The 21,962-nt window shown below is 38.0% G+C and overlaps 2 protein-coding genes across 2 annotated transcripts; both read left to right on the forward strand.

Annotated features, from left to right (window-relative positions):
- The first annotated feature begins 1,203 nt into the window (after positions 1–1,203).
- On the forward strand, positions 1,204–8,175 carry LOC131951440 (ganglioside GM2 activator). Its single transcript, XM_059313846.1, has 4 exons — positions 1,204–1,580; positions 6,276–6,492; positions 6,838–7,012; positions 7,351–8,175. Exons 1-4 carry the CDS (start codon positions 1,496–1,498, stop codon positions 7,498–7,500), a joined length of 627 nt encoding a protein of 208 aa, XP_059169829.1. The 5' UTR covers positions 1,204–1,495; the 3' UTR covers positions 7,501–8,175.
- A 1,141-nt stretch (positions 8,176–9,316) lies between these two features.
- Positions 9,317–18,785, forward strand: LOC131951445 (medium-chain acyl-CoA ligase ACSF2, mitochondrial-like). The gene is made up of 10 exons (XM_059313850.1): positions 9,317–9,482; positions 10,802–11,570; positions 13,538–13,737; positions 14,019–14,266; positions 14,888–15,123; positions 16,509–16,602; positions 16,911–17,027; positions 17,407–17,651; positions 17,768–17,917; positions 18,620–18,785. Exons 2-10 carry the CDS (start codon positions 11,280–11,282, stop codon positions 18,716–18,718), a joined length of 1,680 nt encoding a protein of 559 aa, XP_059169833.1. The 5' UTR covers positions 9,317–9,482; positions 10,802–11,279; the 3' UTR covers positions 18,719–18,785.
- Positions 18,786–21,962: the final 3,177 nt, after the last annotated feature.

The following is a 21,962-nucleotide window of genomic DNA, read 5'->3' on the forward strand; positions in this document are numbered from 1 at the left end:
CACCAATAATCTTCTGGTCTCACAAAGTTCACCAATAATCTACTGGTCTCACAAAGTTCACCAATAATCTACTGGTCTCACAAAGTTCACCAATAATCTTCTGGTCTCACAAAGTTCACCAATAATCTTCTGGTCTCACAAAGTTCACCAATAATCTTCTGGTCTCACAAAGTTCACCAATAATCTACTGGTCTCACAAAGTTCACCAATAATCACCTGGTCTCACAAAGTTCACCAATAATCTTCTGGTCTCACAAAGTTCACCAATAATCTACTGGTCTCACAAAGTTCACCAATAATCACCTGGTCTCACAAAGTTCACCAATAATCTTCTGGTCTCACAAAGTTTACGAATAATCTACTGGTCTCACAAAGTTCACCAATAATCACCTGGTCTCACAAAGTTCACCAATAATCTACTGGTCTCACAAAGTTCACCAATAATCACCTGGTCTCACAAAGTTCACCAATAATCTTCTGGTCTCACAAAGTTTACGAATAATCTACTGGTCTCACAAAGTTCACCAATAATCACCTGGTCTCACAAAGTTCACCAATAATCTTATTGTTCAAGCCGGAGGCAAACATTTTCAGTTAAGACAACACCACATCGTTACTTGGCTCCACATTTAATGTAAGAAACTAAAACGCTTGTGACTGCATGATTAACCATGTGCCATTCTATGAGCTGTGCATAGCTTCACAATTTTAAAAATTGCCATTGTGCTTTGGTAGTTTTCAATAAAAAATTTATTGATTAATATTCAGTGCGTTGTCTAGCGGTTTAAAGTCTACCGGTAATGCATATTGCAAGATCAAATTCTATGGACATTGAAGAAAAGAGTAGCCAACGAAAAAAATACAAAAATAACGACCACAAAGTTTCAAGAGTTAACTTGCATCAAGAAGGTCGGCACCTTACAATTTTCCACATTACCGCGTCATCTAACAGTTGTATGTAATAGTACAGACATATCTACAATAAATGGGACTATACACTTTAGGTGGAGGTTGACACCCCACTTTGTGACGCCACTTTTGGTGGAGGTTGACACCCCACCTTGTTACGCCACCAAGATGTCCAGTTATTTTTAACTCAACCAAAAGGTGACCCCATTATCGTTTCTCGTCCAGCGTTGCCCACTCAAGCAAGTGATGTAAATAGACCTGTCGTCTGCCGGAGATCTGCTTTCGTCTATCGATTCAAGCGAGACCTGGATGACAGCTCGAGGCTGGTTGACTCGCACCTCACAGTTTTTAAAGTGACGGGAGCTCTTGACAGGGGCAGTTGGACTAGCGCGTCACAGGGATACACGCGCGATTGGGATAGCTGGACACTAGTCAACACACTTGATTGGGATAGCTGGACACTAGTCAACACACTTCACTGGGATAGCTGGACACTAGTCAACACGCTTGATTGGGATAGCTGGACACTAGTTTGACTTGTAGACGGACACACGTTTGATTGGGATACACGGACACAGATTTTACTATGGCCAAAGTTGTTATCTTCAGTGCCGGATATCTTGTTCTGATGCTGCTGACAGGAGGCGATGCCATTAAAATTACAAGCTGCAGTAAGTTTATTTTTTTTAAAGTAACTCTACGGTCAGTTAGGTTAGTTGTACTTGTTGTTTAGCCATACCTTCATATTTTTTCAACACTAAACCTAAGAGAAATCCTTATTCTTAACCTAACCCTGAGAATAACCAAAAGGCTTATTACATTATCGGCTTTAAAAAGCAGACAATATGACGTTAAACTAATAACTATCTATATGAGAAAATATTACATTAGGTTTAAGCTTTAACCACCTATATATACAACAAGACCTTAAACCACCTAATACATTTGGAGAATTTTTGGCTGACTTTATAAAATTACTTACTTTTACACCTAAAGTAGGCTTTATATTGCCGTTTGATGGGTGCTGTACAGCTGGTGGCAGGAAGATTTTATATTACAGGGCCAAGTTCTTTCTATATCAGGAAAATGAACACATTTTTAACATCAATGTTTTATGTGCTTGTTTTATTCCGGACCGATATGTTTACAAAGGATGGCTGTATTTATAATAGGCGAATCATACAAAATATGTTAATTACATTAAGATGTTTTAAAACAAGATGAAAGACCCAGAGGTATTCTGGGAAAACACATTTTAAAACTTTAAGCCAGTTGTTACTACTTTTCACCAAACCATTTTAAAAGGCCGAAGTTTAACAAAAATAGGAATAAAGAAATAAAAGGAAGTGTTTTTTATTGTTGATCTGTAACTCCGCCTCAGGTAAAATTACAAAAAGATAAACATCCACACCCAGTCGTATTAATTTTATACATGCAAAACCACCAATAAAAAGTTTTGTAATGCAATCCACACCACATTCTACGTTACTGTCAACTATGGACCTCTAACACTGCAGTTTTTCTCCAAAGTTTGACCTAACGGTAGAGGCGACAAGAAGCCTACTGTAACTAACACTACCTACAGTTTTTCTCCAAAGTTTGACCTAACGGTAGAGGCGACAAGAAGCCTACTGTAACTAACACTACCTACAGTTTTTCTCCAAAGTTTGACCTAACGGTAGAGGCGTCAAGAAGCCTACTGTAACTAACACTACCTACAGTTTTTCTCCAAAGTTTGACCTAACGGTAGAGGCGTCAAGAAGCCTACTGTAACTAACACTACCTACAGTTTTTCTCCAAAGTTTGACCTAACGGTAGAGGCGACAAGAAGCCTCCTGTAACGGGACACCTGGGATTACCTTTATTTGCCCACCTGTGTGGGGCTAGTCTAAGTGTCACTGTAGTGTCATAGACAGGGTGTCAGGTAAAGCGTCACACAATGGCCACACAAAGTTGGAAATACAATTTTAAACTGCTAAATTTGCATTTCAAAGGGAAACTTGGAATTAATATAAGGAATTTTAAATTTTTCATGAATAACTTTTAACTTACTAGATCTAGTCGAACCTAAAAAAAATTGTTTGTAGAGTAAATAAGTGGTCGGGCGAATGTGCGCATTTTTTGCTAATCCGAAAAGTCGGGACAGATGAGGCTCGTTAGCTGAGGATCGCAATCCATCAAGGAAATAAAACTCCAGAATCAAACAGGAGTGGAACCCCTTTAGCGGCGATAGGAAAACCAACCCACAACTATGCTAGCTGTATAGGTGACACCTGTCTCTTGGGTCCATCAGTTGTATGGAGAGTGGGGGCAACATCGGGCTTTTCTCAACTTACTGCACAGTGTTTGATTTCCATGGCGTAATCTTCCAATCGTCCATCAGCTATGCAGCCATTTATTTAAATAAAAGCGATATAATGAAACATTTGTTTGGTAAAAACCGATAAACTATTTTTTCATGGGTTGGATAATGAACACAATTTTTATACAAAGCTCAAAGCTGAATCGGCAATACATGACGCTATTGAATATGTGGTAGAAACTCATTCCTGTTATAGATGCTACCAACGTCAAATAAAGAATTCTATTCATATAATTTTACTACCGGAAGGTCACTAAGCATAGAGGTCACTAGGGTACTTTCTTGCAGTCTGCTACTAGGCTACCTGCTACCTGCTAGTGATGGCTACTTTCTTGCAGTCTGACAGGTACTAGTCTACCTGCTAGTGAGGGCTACCTTTCTTGCTGTCTGACTGGTACTAGGCTACCTGCTACCTGCTAGTGATGGCTACTTTCTTGCTGTCTGATAGGCACTTGGCTACCTGCTAGTGATGGCTAATTTCTTGCAGTCTGACTGCTACTAGGCTACCTGCTAGTGATGGCTACTTTCTTGCAGTCTGACTGGTACTAGGCTACCTGCTACCTGCTAGTGATGGCTACTTTCTTAGCAACTGTTTGACAAGACCATAGCCGACATAGCCATAGGCGACAAACCTATGGGCAGAAGTTATGGGCAAACATCGGGATGGTTCGTTTGTCGCCGTCTATAGCAAACATCAGGATGTTCGCTAATTGAGCAGTTGTGACGTCGTCTTCACGTTTACGTTTACTCTGGCGTAGAAAGGGGGAGGGGGGTTGAAAGGGCAATAGGTTTTGTTTTACAACTTCTTGTAAAAGGCGGGGGGAAGTGCAGTTACTGCAATGGTTAGAAATAATGATTGATGTTTACACTGGTGTATCAATGAAATAAAATAAATGTAAGAAAGTAAGAAAAACTGAGTTAGTCTGTTCAGGGCTAGTCGAGTCAGTTAAGTCAGTTGGGTAAATGGAGTGCGCTCAGTTTTGTAAACATCAGTAGAAAGGGGGCGGTTGAATGAAATTTTACACCATGAGTTACGTCATTTCTTCAACGCTCCCTTATAAAAATGTTACACGCATTAAACAAAAAATGATGGATGATGTGCTTTTCTGACGACACGATGACATGCTGTCGTGACGGTGTGTGTGTGTGTGTGTGTGTGTGTGTGTGTGTGTGTGCACTTGTGATTAGACGAAAATGGAGGGTGGTGTATGGGGAGGGGGGGGGAGTTTGTAATGCTCCAGTAAACCATTTTAAAAAAAAAATTATATTGGTTTTATAAAACACGCATAACATGACGTTCATTCTATATAAATAATAATTTCTGTCTAATATGCGTTGTTTCAAAGCAATTATTTGATTAAAAATCGATCGATTTTCAGTTAATTTATAAGTTTATTGGGTTTGGCATAATGTAAGTATTTAGCATTTTTGACATGCGTAAGAGTACTAAAAGTATTGTTGTAACCATACGCCGTTAACAAAGTAGACCATAACTTGTAGTAAAATAGACTACAATTCTTGCGGGTAAAGCTCCTAGCTGGGTGTACTCGGTGTTTAAGAAATCAATTCTAAGTCTTGACCCTGAAGTAGTTTTACAGGAAATAGCAGCAGCTAAGGCCAGCCCTCTGTTCTCTACGGGCAGCAGTCTAAATAAATAACCGTTCTATTTCCGCCGGAGGAAATAGCGATTCTACCCGCACCAGATCTGCCGTCTGCTGGGTTTGGTTGGGATGGGAATCAGACAAGAGCTAAGTGGATTTTTTTTATTGCTTTCTGCCTGGTTCAGTTTCAAGCAGTCCCGTTTTCAGTTTCTGCTGTTGGAAAAAAATAAAAATAAAATTCAAGTTCAGCTTGAAGTTTGAGAAAGATGGGATCCTTTGGTGGATCCTCTCATTGAGAGATGGGTTCTCCTGTCATATATAGGTTTCTATTATTTCAGATAACAAAAATAAGTTTGTATTATATATAATTTGTTTGATATTCCAAGCAGAAATTAACAATAATGGTTATGGAGAAATTCACACTTGTTAAGTCACAAACAATTTAGATGTAGGGCCTTATAACATTTTTTTGCCTTTTTTTTGAACCGAGAAATGAGTGTTTCTGTTTATTAAGTCAATTAGCAGTACCATAATTTTAATTAAACACAATTGACCCAAAGGTTGGGCTGTTTAAATCAAATACAATTAGAGCAGAAATCGAAAAGTTAAAATGTTGTAGAAAATATACATTTATGGAGAGCTGCCGATGAGATCATTTGGACTATTATGTCCAAATTTGAGAGCTGTATTACTGTACAATTACAAAATACTGATTGGTTGTTTCCGATCTTTCCTTTAGGCATGTCAGATTTGACGTTCTAATTAATTGATTGATTCGTTGCGCCTGAGGCTATGTTAATCAATTTCAATTAGCCAACAGTGACTAGTATGTTCCATGGCCTGGTCTTACAAAGTGTGGGCCTAAACCAGGGGTTCCCAACCTTTTTTTTACTCAAGAGCACATTCTAAAATATCGGTAGGGTGGCGGGCACCACCTATTTTAAATCGACAAACTCCTTCCATAACTTGTCATTTTTCCATAATTTATTTTATTTTCTTATATTCATGATGTATTATTATATTAATAAATAATAAACAAAAATGTTTCAAAATAATAAAATAATTTGTCATTTTTTTCAAATTGCATACACACAGAGAAAAAAAATTAAAACTGTAACAAATGAATAAAAATAAATCATATTTTAAAATAATGTTTATGAAAAAAATTCTGTCGAATAGTGAAAGGCGGGTACATACGAATCGTTCAGCGGGCGCCATGGCGCCCGCGGGCACAGGGTTGGGAACCCCTGGTCTAGACGGTAGAATCTACAGCGTTATACTAAATTATACTATCAAACTTGGTCACTTGCTTCATGCAGGGATTCGAACTCGGATCACGATATGAAGTGGCCCTGATTTGTGACGTGTTGTCTCGACATTGATTAAAAAATTGTCGTCTGCAGGCAAAGACCCCGCCGCTGACATCGTGAAGGTCAAGAGCCTGGACTCCAGCCCTAACCCGATCAGAATACCTGGCAACTTGACCCTGGCCACCTCTCTTGTCGTCAGCCAGCCAATCACAGGCAACATACAAGCTGACGTCACGCTGAGCAAGAGTATCGCGGGGATGTGGCTTGACCTGCCCTGCTTCCCCTCGCCATTCGGACCAATAGGAACTTGGTGAGATCACGTGATGTTTACAGCTTTGAAAGAAAATCATTATGGACAAAAACAATGAGATTAAAACAGAATTAAATGTTAGCTTAGGATCAATGTTAAAATCACTTGGTTTTAGTATACCACTTTATAAAAATCTTTTTTTTTTTACTGAAATGAAGAAAAAAATCGCCCAACAAATGAAAGTTTCCCAGTTTATTAAATAGACGCACCACATGAGCTGAAAATGTCTCAAAAACAAACATCTGCTCCCAAGTGTGCTATTTGCACAAGGCAAAATGTTTTTTCTCTGACCTCTGTCATTTACATGTGTCTAATTCCCCCCCTCCCCCCACCCCCACCCCCCAGCACATACAGAGACTTGTGCGGTTTGCTGGGTAGACTCAATGGCGCATGCCCCGCCCTTCTGACCAGCAACAACATCCCGTGCGCATGTCCGATTGCAGCCGGAAGTTACACCCTGAAGCAGACGACACTGCCACTAGAGATCAAACTTCTGGGAACCGACTTGCCAGGAATAAGTGTTCGTTTGGTCTTTATACTATTCCATATTTATTCGTTAGCCATTTTAAAGTAATGTTTGTTTGTTCATTTAGCTTGAAAAGTTTTTGTTTGTTCGTTTGGTCTTTTACTATTCCATATTTATTCGTTTACCATTTAGCTTGATAAGTTTTTGTTTGCTCGTTTGGTTTTTTTTAAAATGATTCACTTTTTTAGTTTCACCTTATAAATAGATTTCGATACTTATTGGAAGTAGTAGATACTATTTTTGTTACAGTAACAATAAAACAAACAAAAGTGCTCTACATTTTATCTGAAATATTAAAAACAAAAATTCACAAAAATATTTTTTTCCAATAGGGAGACTACCAGGCCAGCATCAGGGTCAAGGACGCAGACACCCAGACTGAGATCGTCTGCTTTGACGTCACGTTTGAAATCGCCGATCCACCTAGGCCAAAGATTTTCCGTAGCCTTGGGCGCTTCCTGTCAAATATTTTTGGTCGCTAGACCTCGGGCGGGCCCGTTGTTTAGTCGGCCACTAGACATTTGGTCCATAGTTTAGCTGTCCATTAGACCATTTGCCTAAATGACCACTAAACCGTGGACCCTTTGTTTAAGTAGCTGGCCACTAGAGCATTGGCCCATTGTATAGATAGCAGACAACTAGACCATTGGCCTAAGTGGCAACAAGACCATGGACCTATTGTTAAGTAGCTAGCCACTAGACCATTGATCCATTGTTTAGCTGGCCACTAGACCACTAGAGCCTAAGACTACTGCTTACTTTAATAACTTTTTTGTACTGGCGTTCTATTTTTATCCCCGTAGACCTGCCTGCATGAGATCTAAAATGTTACCGCCAGCTAGTATTTCTGACAACAACACACAGCCATAATTTGACCTCAGCTAATATTTCTGACAACAGTACACGGCCTGGTTTAATAATCAGTCAAGTAACACCTGATTCTTAACCGATTTTAAATCTCTCTTGATATGCTGCCTAGTTTTGCCTTAAAACCCCGACAATCTACATCTAAAAAAAAACCTTCGTGAAATGTAAACTTGGCATCATGTGTTCCCCCTACCCTCACCACAACACGTAGTGATTGTGTAAAGAAAAAAAAACTTGTATCGAAACCTCCATCAAATAATGTATGTAATAGCTGGAGTAAATTAATATCAATAAAATTTGACTATTTTCAAAAGTCATTTTCCTTCTTTCTTTTATTTCAGACGATTTTATGCTGTTTTGTTGTTGTTTTTAATGGAAGCATCTTTTAAACATAATCTTATTTAGAAAACTATGAACGCCTAGGAGCATAATCAAAACAAATAAAAACACCTGAATAATGATGAGCTTTCAAACGCACTGAAATTAAGAAAAAAATAAAAGCTTGTTATCAACACGTTTTTACAAGCGTTTATTTAACTTGCACCCTCTGTCGTCAGCCTGTCCGTCATCAGTCTGTCTGTCGTCATAGATCGAAACGGGCGAGCGAAATTTCTGGCACTTCTAAGTGACAGATATGTTTCAAAGTTGGCACGTGGGTCAAGAAAATACAGTATGATATTAAATTTGAGTTAATTGGATGACTAATTAATTTTTTACGAAGTAATCAAATTTTCTTAAATTAGTTGGCTGTTTCGCTATTATTCCGCACTATTATACGCGCATTGTCATGTTCATTTGGTGCACAATAGTTTTTAGTCATACTACTCTATTGTTTTAAACATTTTAAAGTACTGAAATAAATGCATAAAAACGTTTTAATAATACGCTTTTATGTAATAATGCACTAAAAAGGAAAAAATAAATGGTTTTCTTTCATTATATAATAATACACTACTATTTAATTAACTATAAAGAAATCTAATACATCTTTTATTTGATTTAGTGTCTGTTTATATTCGCTTTTAAAAAAAATTGTGGGCTTTGGCAAATTTTAACCAATTTTTAAAACAGCCATCGCATTCAAATAGTCCAGATATGTTTGGTAAAAGTCCTCAGAACCGCCCCCCCCCAACACACACCCACACACCCACGGCTGGTAACCTGTCACACCTCACATTTATCCCCCCTCCCCCAATAAATAAATAAATAAATGTACACTTGCTTAGAGTTGTGTGAGGTTACTAAGAAAACACCCACACTATAAGGGACATAATTTCTTTTAATTAACTCCCAAGGAAGAACACAACAAGAATTGCTTCCCCCCACCCTCCCCAACTTTACGCATTAAATATGTTAATCAGATCAAGCACGGAGTCGGTGTAGTAGCAAGCTTGCTCAGACAGATAGTGTAGAAACACACCTGACCGTGTGAATACAATCGTGCTGAGGCACTTGATGCCTGTGTTAATACACTCCATGTCAACAGGAAGGTGGCAGATAAATAAAATATCTGCACTAAGAGGGCTCCTGTTTTATCAGAAAAAATCTGCACGTGATATGGTATTGGTTGTTTAAAATACGTTCTTCAAAAACGGAGGTAAAAAAATTGTAACCTTAAAAACTTTAACAAATAGATTTAAAATAACTTTCTAGAGTTCAAGAATAAAAAACAATTTAATACTAGAATTGTGGTTAGCAATATTTTTCATGTTTAAATTACCATATCCAGGGGCGGAACTACAGTGCCGCCAGACCCCGCAATGCGGGGGGGGGGGGGGGGGGGCCCACGCCATTTAGGGGCCCACAGCCGACCATAATATTTTTTTTAAAGTTAAAAAAAATTAACTTTCTTGCATTTTTGACTTGATGGTTGTTTTGCAAAATGATTACCGTAGCGGCGGTTGGATTATCTTTATTCTATAGACATCACCCCCACGCGCTTGTATATTCTTTTTCCCTTGGTTTTTAAACCACTGTGAAAGCCGAGTCCTCTTTCTCTTACAATTTAACTTAGCAAAGATAAGCAAACGTTCAAACCACTTTCATGACTTATTTCCCTTTTTTAAATAGTCAAATAGGGGTGCTCATAAGCTCCTTTTAATAGATTTGTACTAAACAAATTAAAAAGCAATTACTTCTCTTATTTTTTTTTTTATAAAATACTTATTAAAGAATGTGCATTGTATACAAAGAAAATGTATTTAAAATTAATAAAATAGACACCAAAAAACATAAAAATAATCATAACGCGAGACACCATTTCTTCTACAAAGCTTTCATGTTTTATATTCTTTTGGCCGACTAGAGGTTAGGAGGTCTTGTAGCCTAGCACAGATAAAGTTTGCCTGATTTTCACAAAACACACATTGAAGCACTTACACACATGACATGATGTTGTATTTTGTTTTAATAGAATTTTAAAAAAAAAATCAAAACTCGAACAGGCCAGCAATGAGTAGCATATGGTCGTATTTTGTGTTTGTATATATATATATATATATATATATATATATATATATATATATGTATGTATATATATATATATATATATATATATATATATATATATATATATATATATATATATATATATATATATATATATATATATATATATATACATATATAGGCCCATATATGTGGGGCCCAAAAAAAATTTTTGCGGGGTGGCCCCTTTTTTCTAGTTCCGCCACTGACCATATCAGAAGATATATTATTATTATTTTGATACTGATCAAAGATTTAATGATCTAGACTTTGTTTATAATTATGCTATGTATGTTATGTATAAAACAATATTCAGATGTATATAATCAAAGCAACAAAATAAGTAATTTGTCACTCATATACGTTACGTACACATTTGCTCTGCTATATTTTTCAACCTAACCTACGACGCCTACACTATCTGTACAGTGACCAACTGGCCCAGAATAAAACGTCGATGTCTTGCTGGGTGCTTCTCGGTCCAGTGGAAACCTACATTCGTTATGTGGGCCGTTACATGGCTTTGTGTTGTGGATACTTTGTGTTCTGAGATAACGTGTTTGCACACCAGTTTGAAACTTGCGCATTTACACCAAGTTGATACATGTGTATTTACAAACCAATTTGCAACTTGTTTGTTGACCCACTAAGTTGAACTTGTGTGTTTGGCACCAAACAGAATCAGTGCGTCTAACATTAGCGTGAAATTGGAGAGAAACGGAAATAAACAAATTCCTGAACACATGTTTTGTGTGCCCTAGACTTGTGAATATGTGTGCTTTTACAATAGAATCACATCACATAATATCGTAACAAAGACATTTAACTTGATATAACGTGAAGTTACATTTTCATTTTCTTCAACACTGTGATTTTCACAAAACTACTGTGGTCTACACATCATAAAATGGGAGCTTTAGTCAGTTCCATGGAACATTTAGGCACACTTCCGGAATGCCTGAAACATTTATCGGAAGCCGCGCCAGAAAAAGAACTGTTCGTGTTCTACAGTGAAGACGGTCGACGTGTCTTGACAGCGCTGGAAGTCTATCAGATGTCTGGACGGTTCGCCAACAGACTCAAACAGGAAGGTTTCCAGCGTCATGATGTCGTCTGCAACACACTGCCCAACTCTCCAGAGCGGGTCATCACTGACCTTGGCATTCTGTTTGCTGGGTGTACGCCCATGAATGCTCATGTGAGTATTTGTTTGTATTTTTCTTTTACAACAGTGTAGCTCTGTCTCTCTTTCTCTCTCTATCTGTGTCTCTCTGTGGCTCTGTCTCTCTCTATGTCGCGATCTCTCTCTCTCAGTATATATATATATATATATATATATATATATATATATATATATATATATATATATATATATATATATATATATATATATATATATATATATATATATATATATGTTACGGTCAAAGCCCGAAGTGCGGCCAAAGCGCGGATTGGCCGGCCAATCCGCGCATTGGCCGGCTCTCTTGGCCAAAGCCCGAAGAACTTAGCACTAAGATCGTATTTCGTACATTGGCCAGCCAATGCGCGCACTGGCCGGGACGTACTGGCCAAAGTTCGAAGCGCTTAAACTTGACAGCGTATTTTGTACATTGGCCGGCCAATGCGCGCACTGGCCGGGATGTCCTGGCCAATGTTCTATCTAGACTAAGTTGTGATCGCATTTTCATTATTCTGGTTGATTTTCATTGAGAGTAACGTATTGTTTAGCTCTTGTTTGTATAGCCTTCTATATGCAAGGCGACATGGATCAAAAGGGCCGTCAGACCATGAGACAGACATAGCAGATGGCTGTCAAAAGAAAAAAAAAATGTAAATCCATGTTAGTTTCCATATATGGGCTCTGGATAAAATAGTTACTGAGGAAGATCTTGAGAACATTGAAAAAGAAATGGAGGTTGCCATAAATGCAACGACATCCTCAGCTAACACATCTGCTGCCGTGGCGGAACGCCCAGACCAGTTGCGTGACAATAATGTGGCCAACAGATTCTATATAGTTTGTGAAAAACATTGTAGTGCAGATCATTCTTTTGGATCCTGTGGCAACGATGTCCATGCTATTTGTGGAATACCCAATGAAGCAGAAGAAGGGTACGGAGGGAACATTACCTGCAGATTGTGTCACAACAAACAAGACATCATGAAACACAGATCAGCAGCTCATACTGGCTTGCAAACTCACGGTGCTAAGATGCTTAAAAATTCAAATACAAAATTTAAAGATGGTGAAGTGGGTGACAATGTACGCATCCGTTTTCCAGATGTTGACAGAGGTCACGGTGATCCCAGAAGCGTGATTGCAGTTGTCATGAGCGTCGAGAGCGGTTTCTACAAATTAAGAACGGAACATGGTGTTCTAAAACAACTGTATGCTAGAAGTGAGTTTTCAATTCTTCACGAAAAACTGCTCTTATTGTCATCAGTTGGCACTGAGGAAAAATCACTACGAACCATCGCATCTTCACAATCATTGACTGGGGGCCAAGACTACATTTACTGCAATTGCACAACTAAGTGCACAACAAATCGCTGCAAGTGTAAAAATAACAAGCTGCTATGTAATTCTAAATGCTATAAAAGTTCAACTTGTTGTAACAAATGATGTTATTGATAGATTGAGACTATAGTACAATAAATAATTTGAATGTTTCTGTCATTTACTTTAATTAATAATCAATAAAAACTTAATTTCATGATCCTTACAGCATAAAAAAAACAAAATCTGCTCATGATCTTCTAATTGGGACTTTGGCCGGTCGTCCCTAGCCAGATGATCTTCTAATTAAGACTTTGGCCGGTCCACCATAGCCAGTCCGCGGACTGGCCGGCCAAAGACCGAAATCAAGAGCTATTTTAGACTTTGGCCGGTCCACCATGGCCAGTCTGCGGATTGGCCGGCCAAAGGTCGAAATCAAGCAAAGTTTCGGACTTTGACCGACCTATGGGAGGCGATATTGGCCAATGCGCGGATTGGCCGGCCAATCCTAGCATTGGCCGACTTCGGGCTTTGACCGTAACATATATATACATACACATTAAAGATTTCGATACTAATTACGTCTTAGCATGACATTAATGAACAAAGCAATTAGTTACCAATGCTGTTGCTGATGTGCTAATCAAAATACTGATCTATCCAAGGCCCTACTTGCCGACGGCTCTGATTTGTTCCATGTCCTGAAAGTGAGCAAATGTCGAGCAGTGATTGTGTCTGACGAGGCCAACTCTAACGCCCACAAAGTCCTGCAGCCTTTCTACAAGAGCGACTCTACGCAGTCCTTTGTTGAGCTTCGACATGAGCACCTACCATCTCTGTCAACAGCCGTCGTCGTGTCTCGCCGGCAAGAAAATTTGATATATATATATATATATATATATATATATATATATATATATATATATATATATATATATATATATATATATATATATTTATATATATATATATATATATATATATATATATATATATATATATATATATATATATATATATATATATATATATAGTTAGATTGAAACGAGAGCGCATAACACAGAACATATAAAATCTCTTAATGTTTTTGAACATTGTTCACAGAACACTTTTTACTGTATTGCTAAAGAGTTTGTCGTCTCATAGGTCAACGCCACCATTTCTGGCACTCATGAGCTCACCTGAGCTAGAAATCTTCAGTGAGACCCTCGAGCCGTCAGACCTGGCCTACGTGTTCTGTACTTCCGGTACCACCGGCTTCTCCAAGTTGGTGCCTAGAACTCACCACGAGTTTCTCAGCTGGACGCGCATGTTTCTTGACAGTTTGTTTCCGGGTCAGCGGGTCGCTCACCCGCGTGACGTCACAACTACAATTTTCGATGACAGACTTCTAGGTAACAGTTTTAAACTTTTTCTTTGTAATTTCCTAGTAGTGGGACGCGTGGTCGGATGGTAGAGCGTGCGAGTTCTAACAAGAAAGTCGCGGGTTCGGATCCCGGGTTTGAGTCCCCCTGTAACATCGTGTCATTTGACCCCCAGGCTGAATTGGTGGGATCCCACTGGTGACCCCTGTAACATGGTGTCATTTGATCCCACTAGTGACCCCTGTAACATCGTGTCATTTGACCCCACTAGTGACCCCTGTAACATCGTGTCATTTGATCCCACTGGTGACCCCTGTAACATCGTGTCATTTGATCCCACTAGTGACCCCTGTAACATCGTGTCATTTGACCCCCAGGCTGGATTGGTGAGATCCCACTGGTGACCCCTGTAACATCGTGTCATTTGATCCCACTAGTGACCCCTGTAACATCGTGTCATTTGATCCAACTAGTGACCCCTGTAACATCGTGTTATTTGATCCCACTGGTGACCCCTGTAACATGGTGTCATTTGATCCCACTAGTGACCCCTGTAACATCGTGTCATTTGATCCCACTAGTGACCCCTGTAACATCGTGTCATTTGACCCCACTAGTGACCCCTGTAATATCGTGTCATTTGATCCCCAGGCTGGATTGGAGGGATCCCACTGGTGACCCTGTGTAACGGTGTGACCCGTGTGCTGATGGACGTGTACGCCGGACCCACCCGGGTCACGGACAAGTGGGACGCCTGCCTCAGGGAGAAGTGTCTGTCCGTCAACCTCATGCCCAGGGACGCGGAGGTCATGGTCAGTCACGCTACCACACAGGGCACCTTGAACCAGGACGTTGTCATAGCAACGGCAGGACAACCCCTGACCCAGGTACGTGTCTAATGTCAATGACCTTCTTTTGATTAGATTTCAATTGTTATTGATCTCGTACATGTTTATTTTAAGTTATAGAGTCAAGCTTTTGTTGATCTGATATGTCTCTAGTCCAATACAAATATACACAACTAGGCATGCTGCCCAGCTTCGCTTAGGCTTTCGAAAACATTGAGAATTTGAATGCTTAATTAATTCGCCCGGAGGTCGGTCTACGACCTCAAGAGTTATGAAGAGGTTCCTCCGTGGACATTTTTTTTCGATTTATAGCTCATATAAGGTACCGGTCAGTCGAGGTCAGTTTTGACCCCCACATCGTAGACTTTTCGGCCAACCGGCCCCCGTGTTCTGTCGCACCAAGGCAAGATCATGCCAAATTTGAAGCGCCTGCGGCGCCGGGAAGTGCCCTATCGGACACCCGACAATCTAGATCTAGATCTAGATTCCTAAAAGAATTTTTTTTTTAAGTTTAGCCCGAGCATAATAAAAAAGAATACATTAACCAAGTTGACTTGCTGTGTCTCGTAAAATACGGAGAATGAAACACGTATTTTAAAATCTTAACTTACGCGAATATGCCTATTCTTTCAAATTAATTTTTTATCCCAAATTAGCCAGTTCATAACAAAGATTTTGTATAAAATAAAAAAGTCTTGAAATAGTTTAGTCCTAATATAGAAATTTATTTTTGGAATTGATTTTAGAGAAGTTAGAGTCTAAATCTAGATCTTAGCCTCTACGTCTAGATCTAGTTATTGCGTAGATTTAGATTTAGATTTAGTCTAGATCTAGAATCTCTAGATCTAGAATCCAAATACATAAAATAAATTTTATGAGTTTAGGCCGGAAAAATTGTATTGTATACATTTCATAGTGTACGTAGATCTAAATCAAATTTGAATGAAATAGTTCATTTCTTTTCATTCTAAACACGGCAGATGACGTCATTAGTTAATGTATAAGCAATAGTGACGTCACAGATTTATGCGTTCTTTTTCACATATATTAATGCTTTTCCGGGTGCATAAATAATACTGTTTCTCTACATTCGAATACGCCTTTAATTTTTATTTTTCTTCTTTAACTAAAATTGTGGTTATACATTTAAAACATCTCACATATTATTTTCAACAAAAGTCCGTAAAAAGTTCTTCATATATCGCTGCCGATTCTGACGTGATGTCCGGCGAAAATATTTTGCGGACAGACAGAGAGAGAGAGAGAGAGAGAGATGTGCGAACGTGGGGATTTATATATTAGGATTAAAATGCTATGTAAATATTCGAATATAAATGTACATAGTCCTATATAAATGAATACAGTATTTATATCCTTCTTAAAATACTTAGATCTAATTACTTTTTATTTTGTATCTATTTCAGGCACAGATTAAGAAACTTTTGTGTTTGTCTAAAAAGGTTTTCGTAACCTACGCTTCGACTGAAACGGGTACCATGTCAACAGGTGCTGTTAGTGGTAAGTATGACGTGGTAACTATGGCAACCAGTAAAACCAGGCGATACTTATGAAGTGGTGACCATTGCATGGTCGTTTGTTTAATTTTATTGCTTCAAATGTTCTAATGTCGTTTAAATCAGCCAGAAATTTAAAAATATTAATGTTTATGTAATCAGAAGAAGTACGTACATGCAATCAGATTGGTAGAGGGATAAGATTTTTTTATCTGAGACTCGGTCCTGTTTTTGTACCAACATTTACAGCAAATCTAAAAATAAACTTGTTAATGAAATAAGTTACCAATAATTCAAGGAAACGATTTTCAGACAGCACATTTGAAAACTTCTACTGCGGAAAGGTGAGCCCACACCTGTCGTTAAAGATTGTCAACGAGGCAGGTGAAGTCTGCGAGCCTGGGACTTTTGGAAGTATTCACGTAAAAGGTGAGAATAAAAGTCAGCCCAGCTTTCACATACCTGGTAGTGACATTACTTTAACAAAACTGTATTTAAACTATGTTAAGTTTGTGTTAGATTTAAGTTTAAGGTGGTCATACTTATGACTAGAATTAGCTTGAATGTTAGCATTAAGTTAAAGTTAGGGTTTCAGCTAGGCGTGATTCTAGCAAGAACCACCACACATACACCCATCACTTTAGGTAACTGTACACCATGACGTGTTTGCTTCTTTGGTGGTACATCCATTGTCCCTCCCAATACGCTTTAGGCCTAGATAATGTTAAGGACCACTTAATTCCAACCCCAGTTTAAACGAACAATCTTCTTAACAAAAGAAAACAAATATAACTTGACATCTACACAGGGCCCTTTGTGATGAAAAAATATTTCAACCAGTGTGATGACCCTGACCCCAGTACAGTCCAGGCGTTCACGCCGGATGGTTGGTTTATCACTGGGGATTATGGGAGCTTGGACGCTGAGGGGAACCTCTACGTCATGGGCAGGAACCGTGACGTCATCATGCATGGAACCTACTTCGTCTACCCGGGTTGGATAGAGAAGAAAATTCTAGAACACAGTGAAGTGATCGATGTGTGTGTTGTACCGGTAAGTCACGTGATCGATGTGTGTGTTGTACCGGTAAGTCACGTGATGGAGGTATGTGGTAACGTAATAAAACGAAAACAAAATTTGAAATACAAATGATCGCCCTTGTCTCCTAGGTCTCAGATCCCAATACCCATCACAGAATTTGCGCCTGTATCAAACTTAGTACCGGAAGTCAACTGACGGAAAGTGACGTCATAAAACACCTGAAGCAAGCATTTTTGACGGTAGATGATGCGTTGTCACCAGTGCCTGAATACGTCATGGTAAGTTTGAACTAGCTTGTTTGTTACGTTTTCCTCTCTCTCTGTTCGGGAGGTGCAAAATATGACTTGCTCTGGCCCTCTCTGATATATTTTTACACGAAACTTTAGATAATTAATTCTTCGATTTAAATCACTTAATTAATTACAGAATACATTGATCAACAAGCTACTACAGATACAGGTAGATCATCGTAAATGTAGTTTATAATTCACTCACAAATTATGCAACTGATTTTTGCAATTATTTTGAAATTTATTCAGATATTGTAAAACGACTTTCCACAAATATTTTGACAATCTTTCAGATATTGCAAGATGAATTTCCGGAAATATTTTGACAATCTTTCAGATATTGCAAGACGACTTTCCTGAAATATTTTGACAATCTTTCAGATATTGCAAGATGTCTTTCCTGAAATATTTTGACAATCTTTCAGATATTGCAAGACGACTTTCCTAAAAATATTTTGACAATCTTTCAGATTTTGCAAGACGACTTTCCTGAAATATTTTGACAATCTTTCAGATATTACAAGATGTCTTTCCTGAAATATTTTGACAATCTTTCAGATATTGCAAGACGACTTTCCTGAAATATTTTGACAATCTTTCAGATTTTGCAAGACGACTTTCCTGAAATATTTTGACAATCTTTCAGATATTGCAAGACGACTTTCCTGAAATATTTTGACAATCTTTCAGATATTTCAAGACGACTTTCCGCTGACACACTCTGGTAAAGCCCACAGAGAGAAGATCAGACAGATGGCAGAAGAGAAATATGGCCGCCCATCTTCATGAACATTTTCCCACGTTACATGTTGCACATATTCCATATTGAACTTGTTGGCTACAGTGTTTGTTTCAGGCATCACTTGAGGGGGGGGGGGGGGGGGAATAAGCGCGCCCGAAAGTTTCAAGTGCCCCCACCTCCCTGGAGAAAAAAAGTAAGAAAGAAAACTTGTTAGCTATGGTTTAATTGTAAGGATCTGTGCGTTTGTACGCTGGCCGTAGAGTGGTATAAAAAGGTGATTAAAAAGTGAAGATGAAGTAAACTAAAAAAAATTGTCAAATTGTCAAATAGACGCTGATTTTCTGTAGTAGATGCTGGGTATGGAGTATAGAAATAAATATGGACTCCTCGTAGGCCAGCCTCAAGTATTTTTTCATCTTTAGGTCAGCTATGTCATTAAACATATGGATCTGAAAGAGAATCATGTCAAAATTTCTTCTTGTTTTAAAATAAATTCTTATCAAAGCTCGACATATAATAGTGTAACATTTTCTTTGTTGTAAATGTACTTTACTTTGTATAAAATATAAACAATTATTTCTTGTGGTCTAGAGGTAGAGTACACTACTGTTAGCACGCAAGTCTCTATTTCGGTTCCCGAACTGGTGTCATAGCGACCTCTCTCTGGTCATCTAGAGTGTGCATAGGACTGCCCACACAACCATTTCACATACCGATATTTCTTAAACTGATAACTCCACCGACTTTCAGGTCCGAAAAGGTTACGTAACTTCTACATGCATTTTAATACATATATATATATATATACATATATATATATATATATATATATATATATATATATATATATATATATATATATATATATATATATATATATATATATATATATATACTAGCCGTCCCGGCCAGGCCCTGCTCTGGCTTATGTGAAAAACCTTTCTGTTACAGACTGTTACCTGTGTGTTTAGTAATCATCATAAACCCGGCATTGCCCACCCAAACCACAACCAACCAAAACAACAAAACGCAAACATAACGCTAACACAATTACAAATACAAACGAAAACAAAAACCTAACAACAAACCCAACCACAATCACAAACACCAATGCAAACACAAAGAAAAAACAAACAAAAAAGCAAACGAAAACAAAAACCTAACAACAAACCCAACTACAACCACAAACACCAATACGAACACAAAGAAAAAAAAACGAAAAAGCAAACAAAAACAAACCAAATCCAAACGCAAAACCAACCACAAACACAAACCCAAAGAAAAAAACACAAACGAAAAAGCAAACGAAAACAAACCAAATCCAAACGCAAAACCAACCACAAACACAAATACAAACACAAACCCAAAGAAAATAAACCGGTAGTGATCTCCCCTAAACTTTCTCGAATATTCTTATATAAAACAACAGGGGATGGTAACTTGGGATATAGTTATGATTTTTAATCCATTTTAAATACTGAAACTTTTAAAAATAGAATAGAATCTCAGTAAAAAACAATTGCGCACCAAGCGAACGCCTAATAAAGGTGTGTATAATAGTGCGCAATAGTATTAGTACTTAATAAATTTACATTAGTTTTTTGAGAAATCGGAAGTAGCGTAAATTACTACTTCCGGTCAACGGAAATTACTCAAAATTTAACAGAAGGTAGAGAATTAGATCTTTTACTTACATGTGAAATTTCATTTATCTATCTGAAATAGTACTCAAGTTATAGGCTTTTGAAAAATTCAAAGTAGAAAAAGTACCACTTCCGGTTGTCGGAAATCGCTCAAAAGTTGATACGGATCTACGATTTTGATATAATACTTATATATGAAATTTCATCAACCTAGCTGTAACGGTACTCAAGTTATCGTGTTTACACACGGACACACAGACACACACACACAGACACACACACACACAGACATACGGACAAGATTGCAAAATTATGTTTTTCCGTATCAGTGAGGTGTAAAACGTCGAGATTTGTAGAAATCTCGATTTTTTTTTTTGCACGATTACAATACTTTCTCTATACTACGTATATACGAGAAAGTAAAAACACAAACGAAAACGAAAAAAGAAAAAACAAAAACGAACCAAATCAAAACGCAACCACTAACGCAAACCCAACCTAAACACAAAGAAAACACTAATGCGAACATAAACGCAAAATGCTCACAGTCTAGCCCTGGGCAGAATCGCCTGTTTCAGCTTAATAATCGACTACAGTATCCCAACCTATTCATAGTCTTTTGCACTCACTTAAACGAACGTAGGTGCCAAACCAAACCAAATGAACAATTATAATACTCCAAGCTTATTCGTAAAATACCTACAACATTTGCACTTGATCAATCCCCGCTAATTATGTAATTATTTTTTTCCCAACACCAAAACAAAGTAATAAAAAGTAAATTCTTTTCCACTAATGCAATGTTTTATAAAGGGAAGTAATTGTGTTTTCCTAATTTATCAAAGGGAAGTAAGTGCTAAGGGACTAAATATAAATAATTTTCAGACATAATTAGAATTTTTGTTATTTTTTAAAAATTATGTTTAATGAACATGCCGACAATTATTACTATCAGTTTGAAAAATGAAAACTATTTCCCAACACTTTCAATAGTAATTTTTTAACTCATAAATTTAGACTATGAGCACAATAATAGTCTAACACTTAAATCCATGGAAGTATGTCAACGACAAACAAACAAACTTATAATTACATACAGAATTGAGCTTTATATATTAGGTATCAGCTATGTAATCATGATGATAGACAGGTCATGGTTGGTGTATGTTGATTAGAAGTAGATCGTATGCACCGGGCGATCATCTGAAATGTGAAGCGAGACTGACTCCTTGGCTGATAAAATTGATGCTGTCGTGCCAAACTTATAACAAGGTTTTCATTTTGTAAAGTTTTATTTACATCACAGAGACGGAGTGGCCGGGTGGTAGAGCTCATGGCTGCAAGACTATTGAGTCCACTCAGCTTTGATGGGTACCTGACTTATATTAGGTCTATTGAGTCCACCCAGCTTTGATGGGTACCTGGCTTACATTAGGTCTATTGAGTCCACTCAGCTTTGATGGGTACCTGACTTACATTAGGTCTATTGAGTCCGCCTAAGGGGTCGGCGTGGTCGAGTCGGTAAAAGCTCATGGTTGCTAAACCGAAAAGTCTCGAGTTCGAACCCTCGGGCAGATGAGGTCTATTGAGTCCACCCAGCTTTGATGGGTACCTGGCTTACATTAGGTCTATTGAGTCCACTCAGCTT

This window comes from Physella acuta, unplaced genomic scaffold, assembly GCF_028476545.2.
Source record: "Physella acuta isolate Inbredline_101_S28 unplaced genomic scaffold, ASM2847654v3 ptg000813l, whole genome shotgun sequence".
Taxonomy (NCBI): domain Eukaryota; kingdom Metazoa; phylum Mollusca; class Gastropoda; family Physidae; genus Physella; species Physella acuta.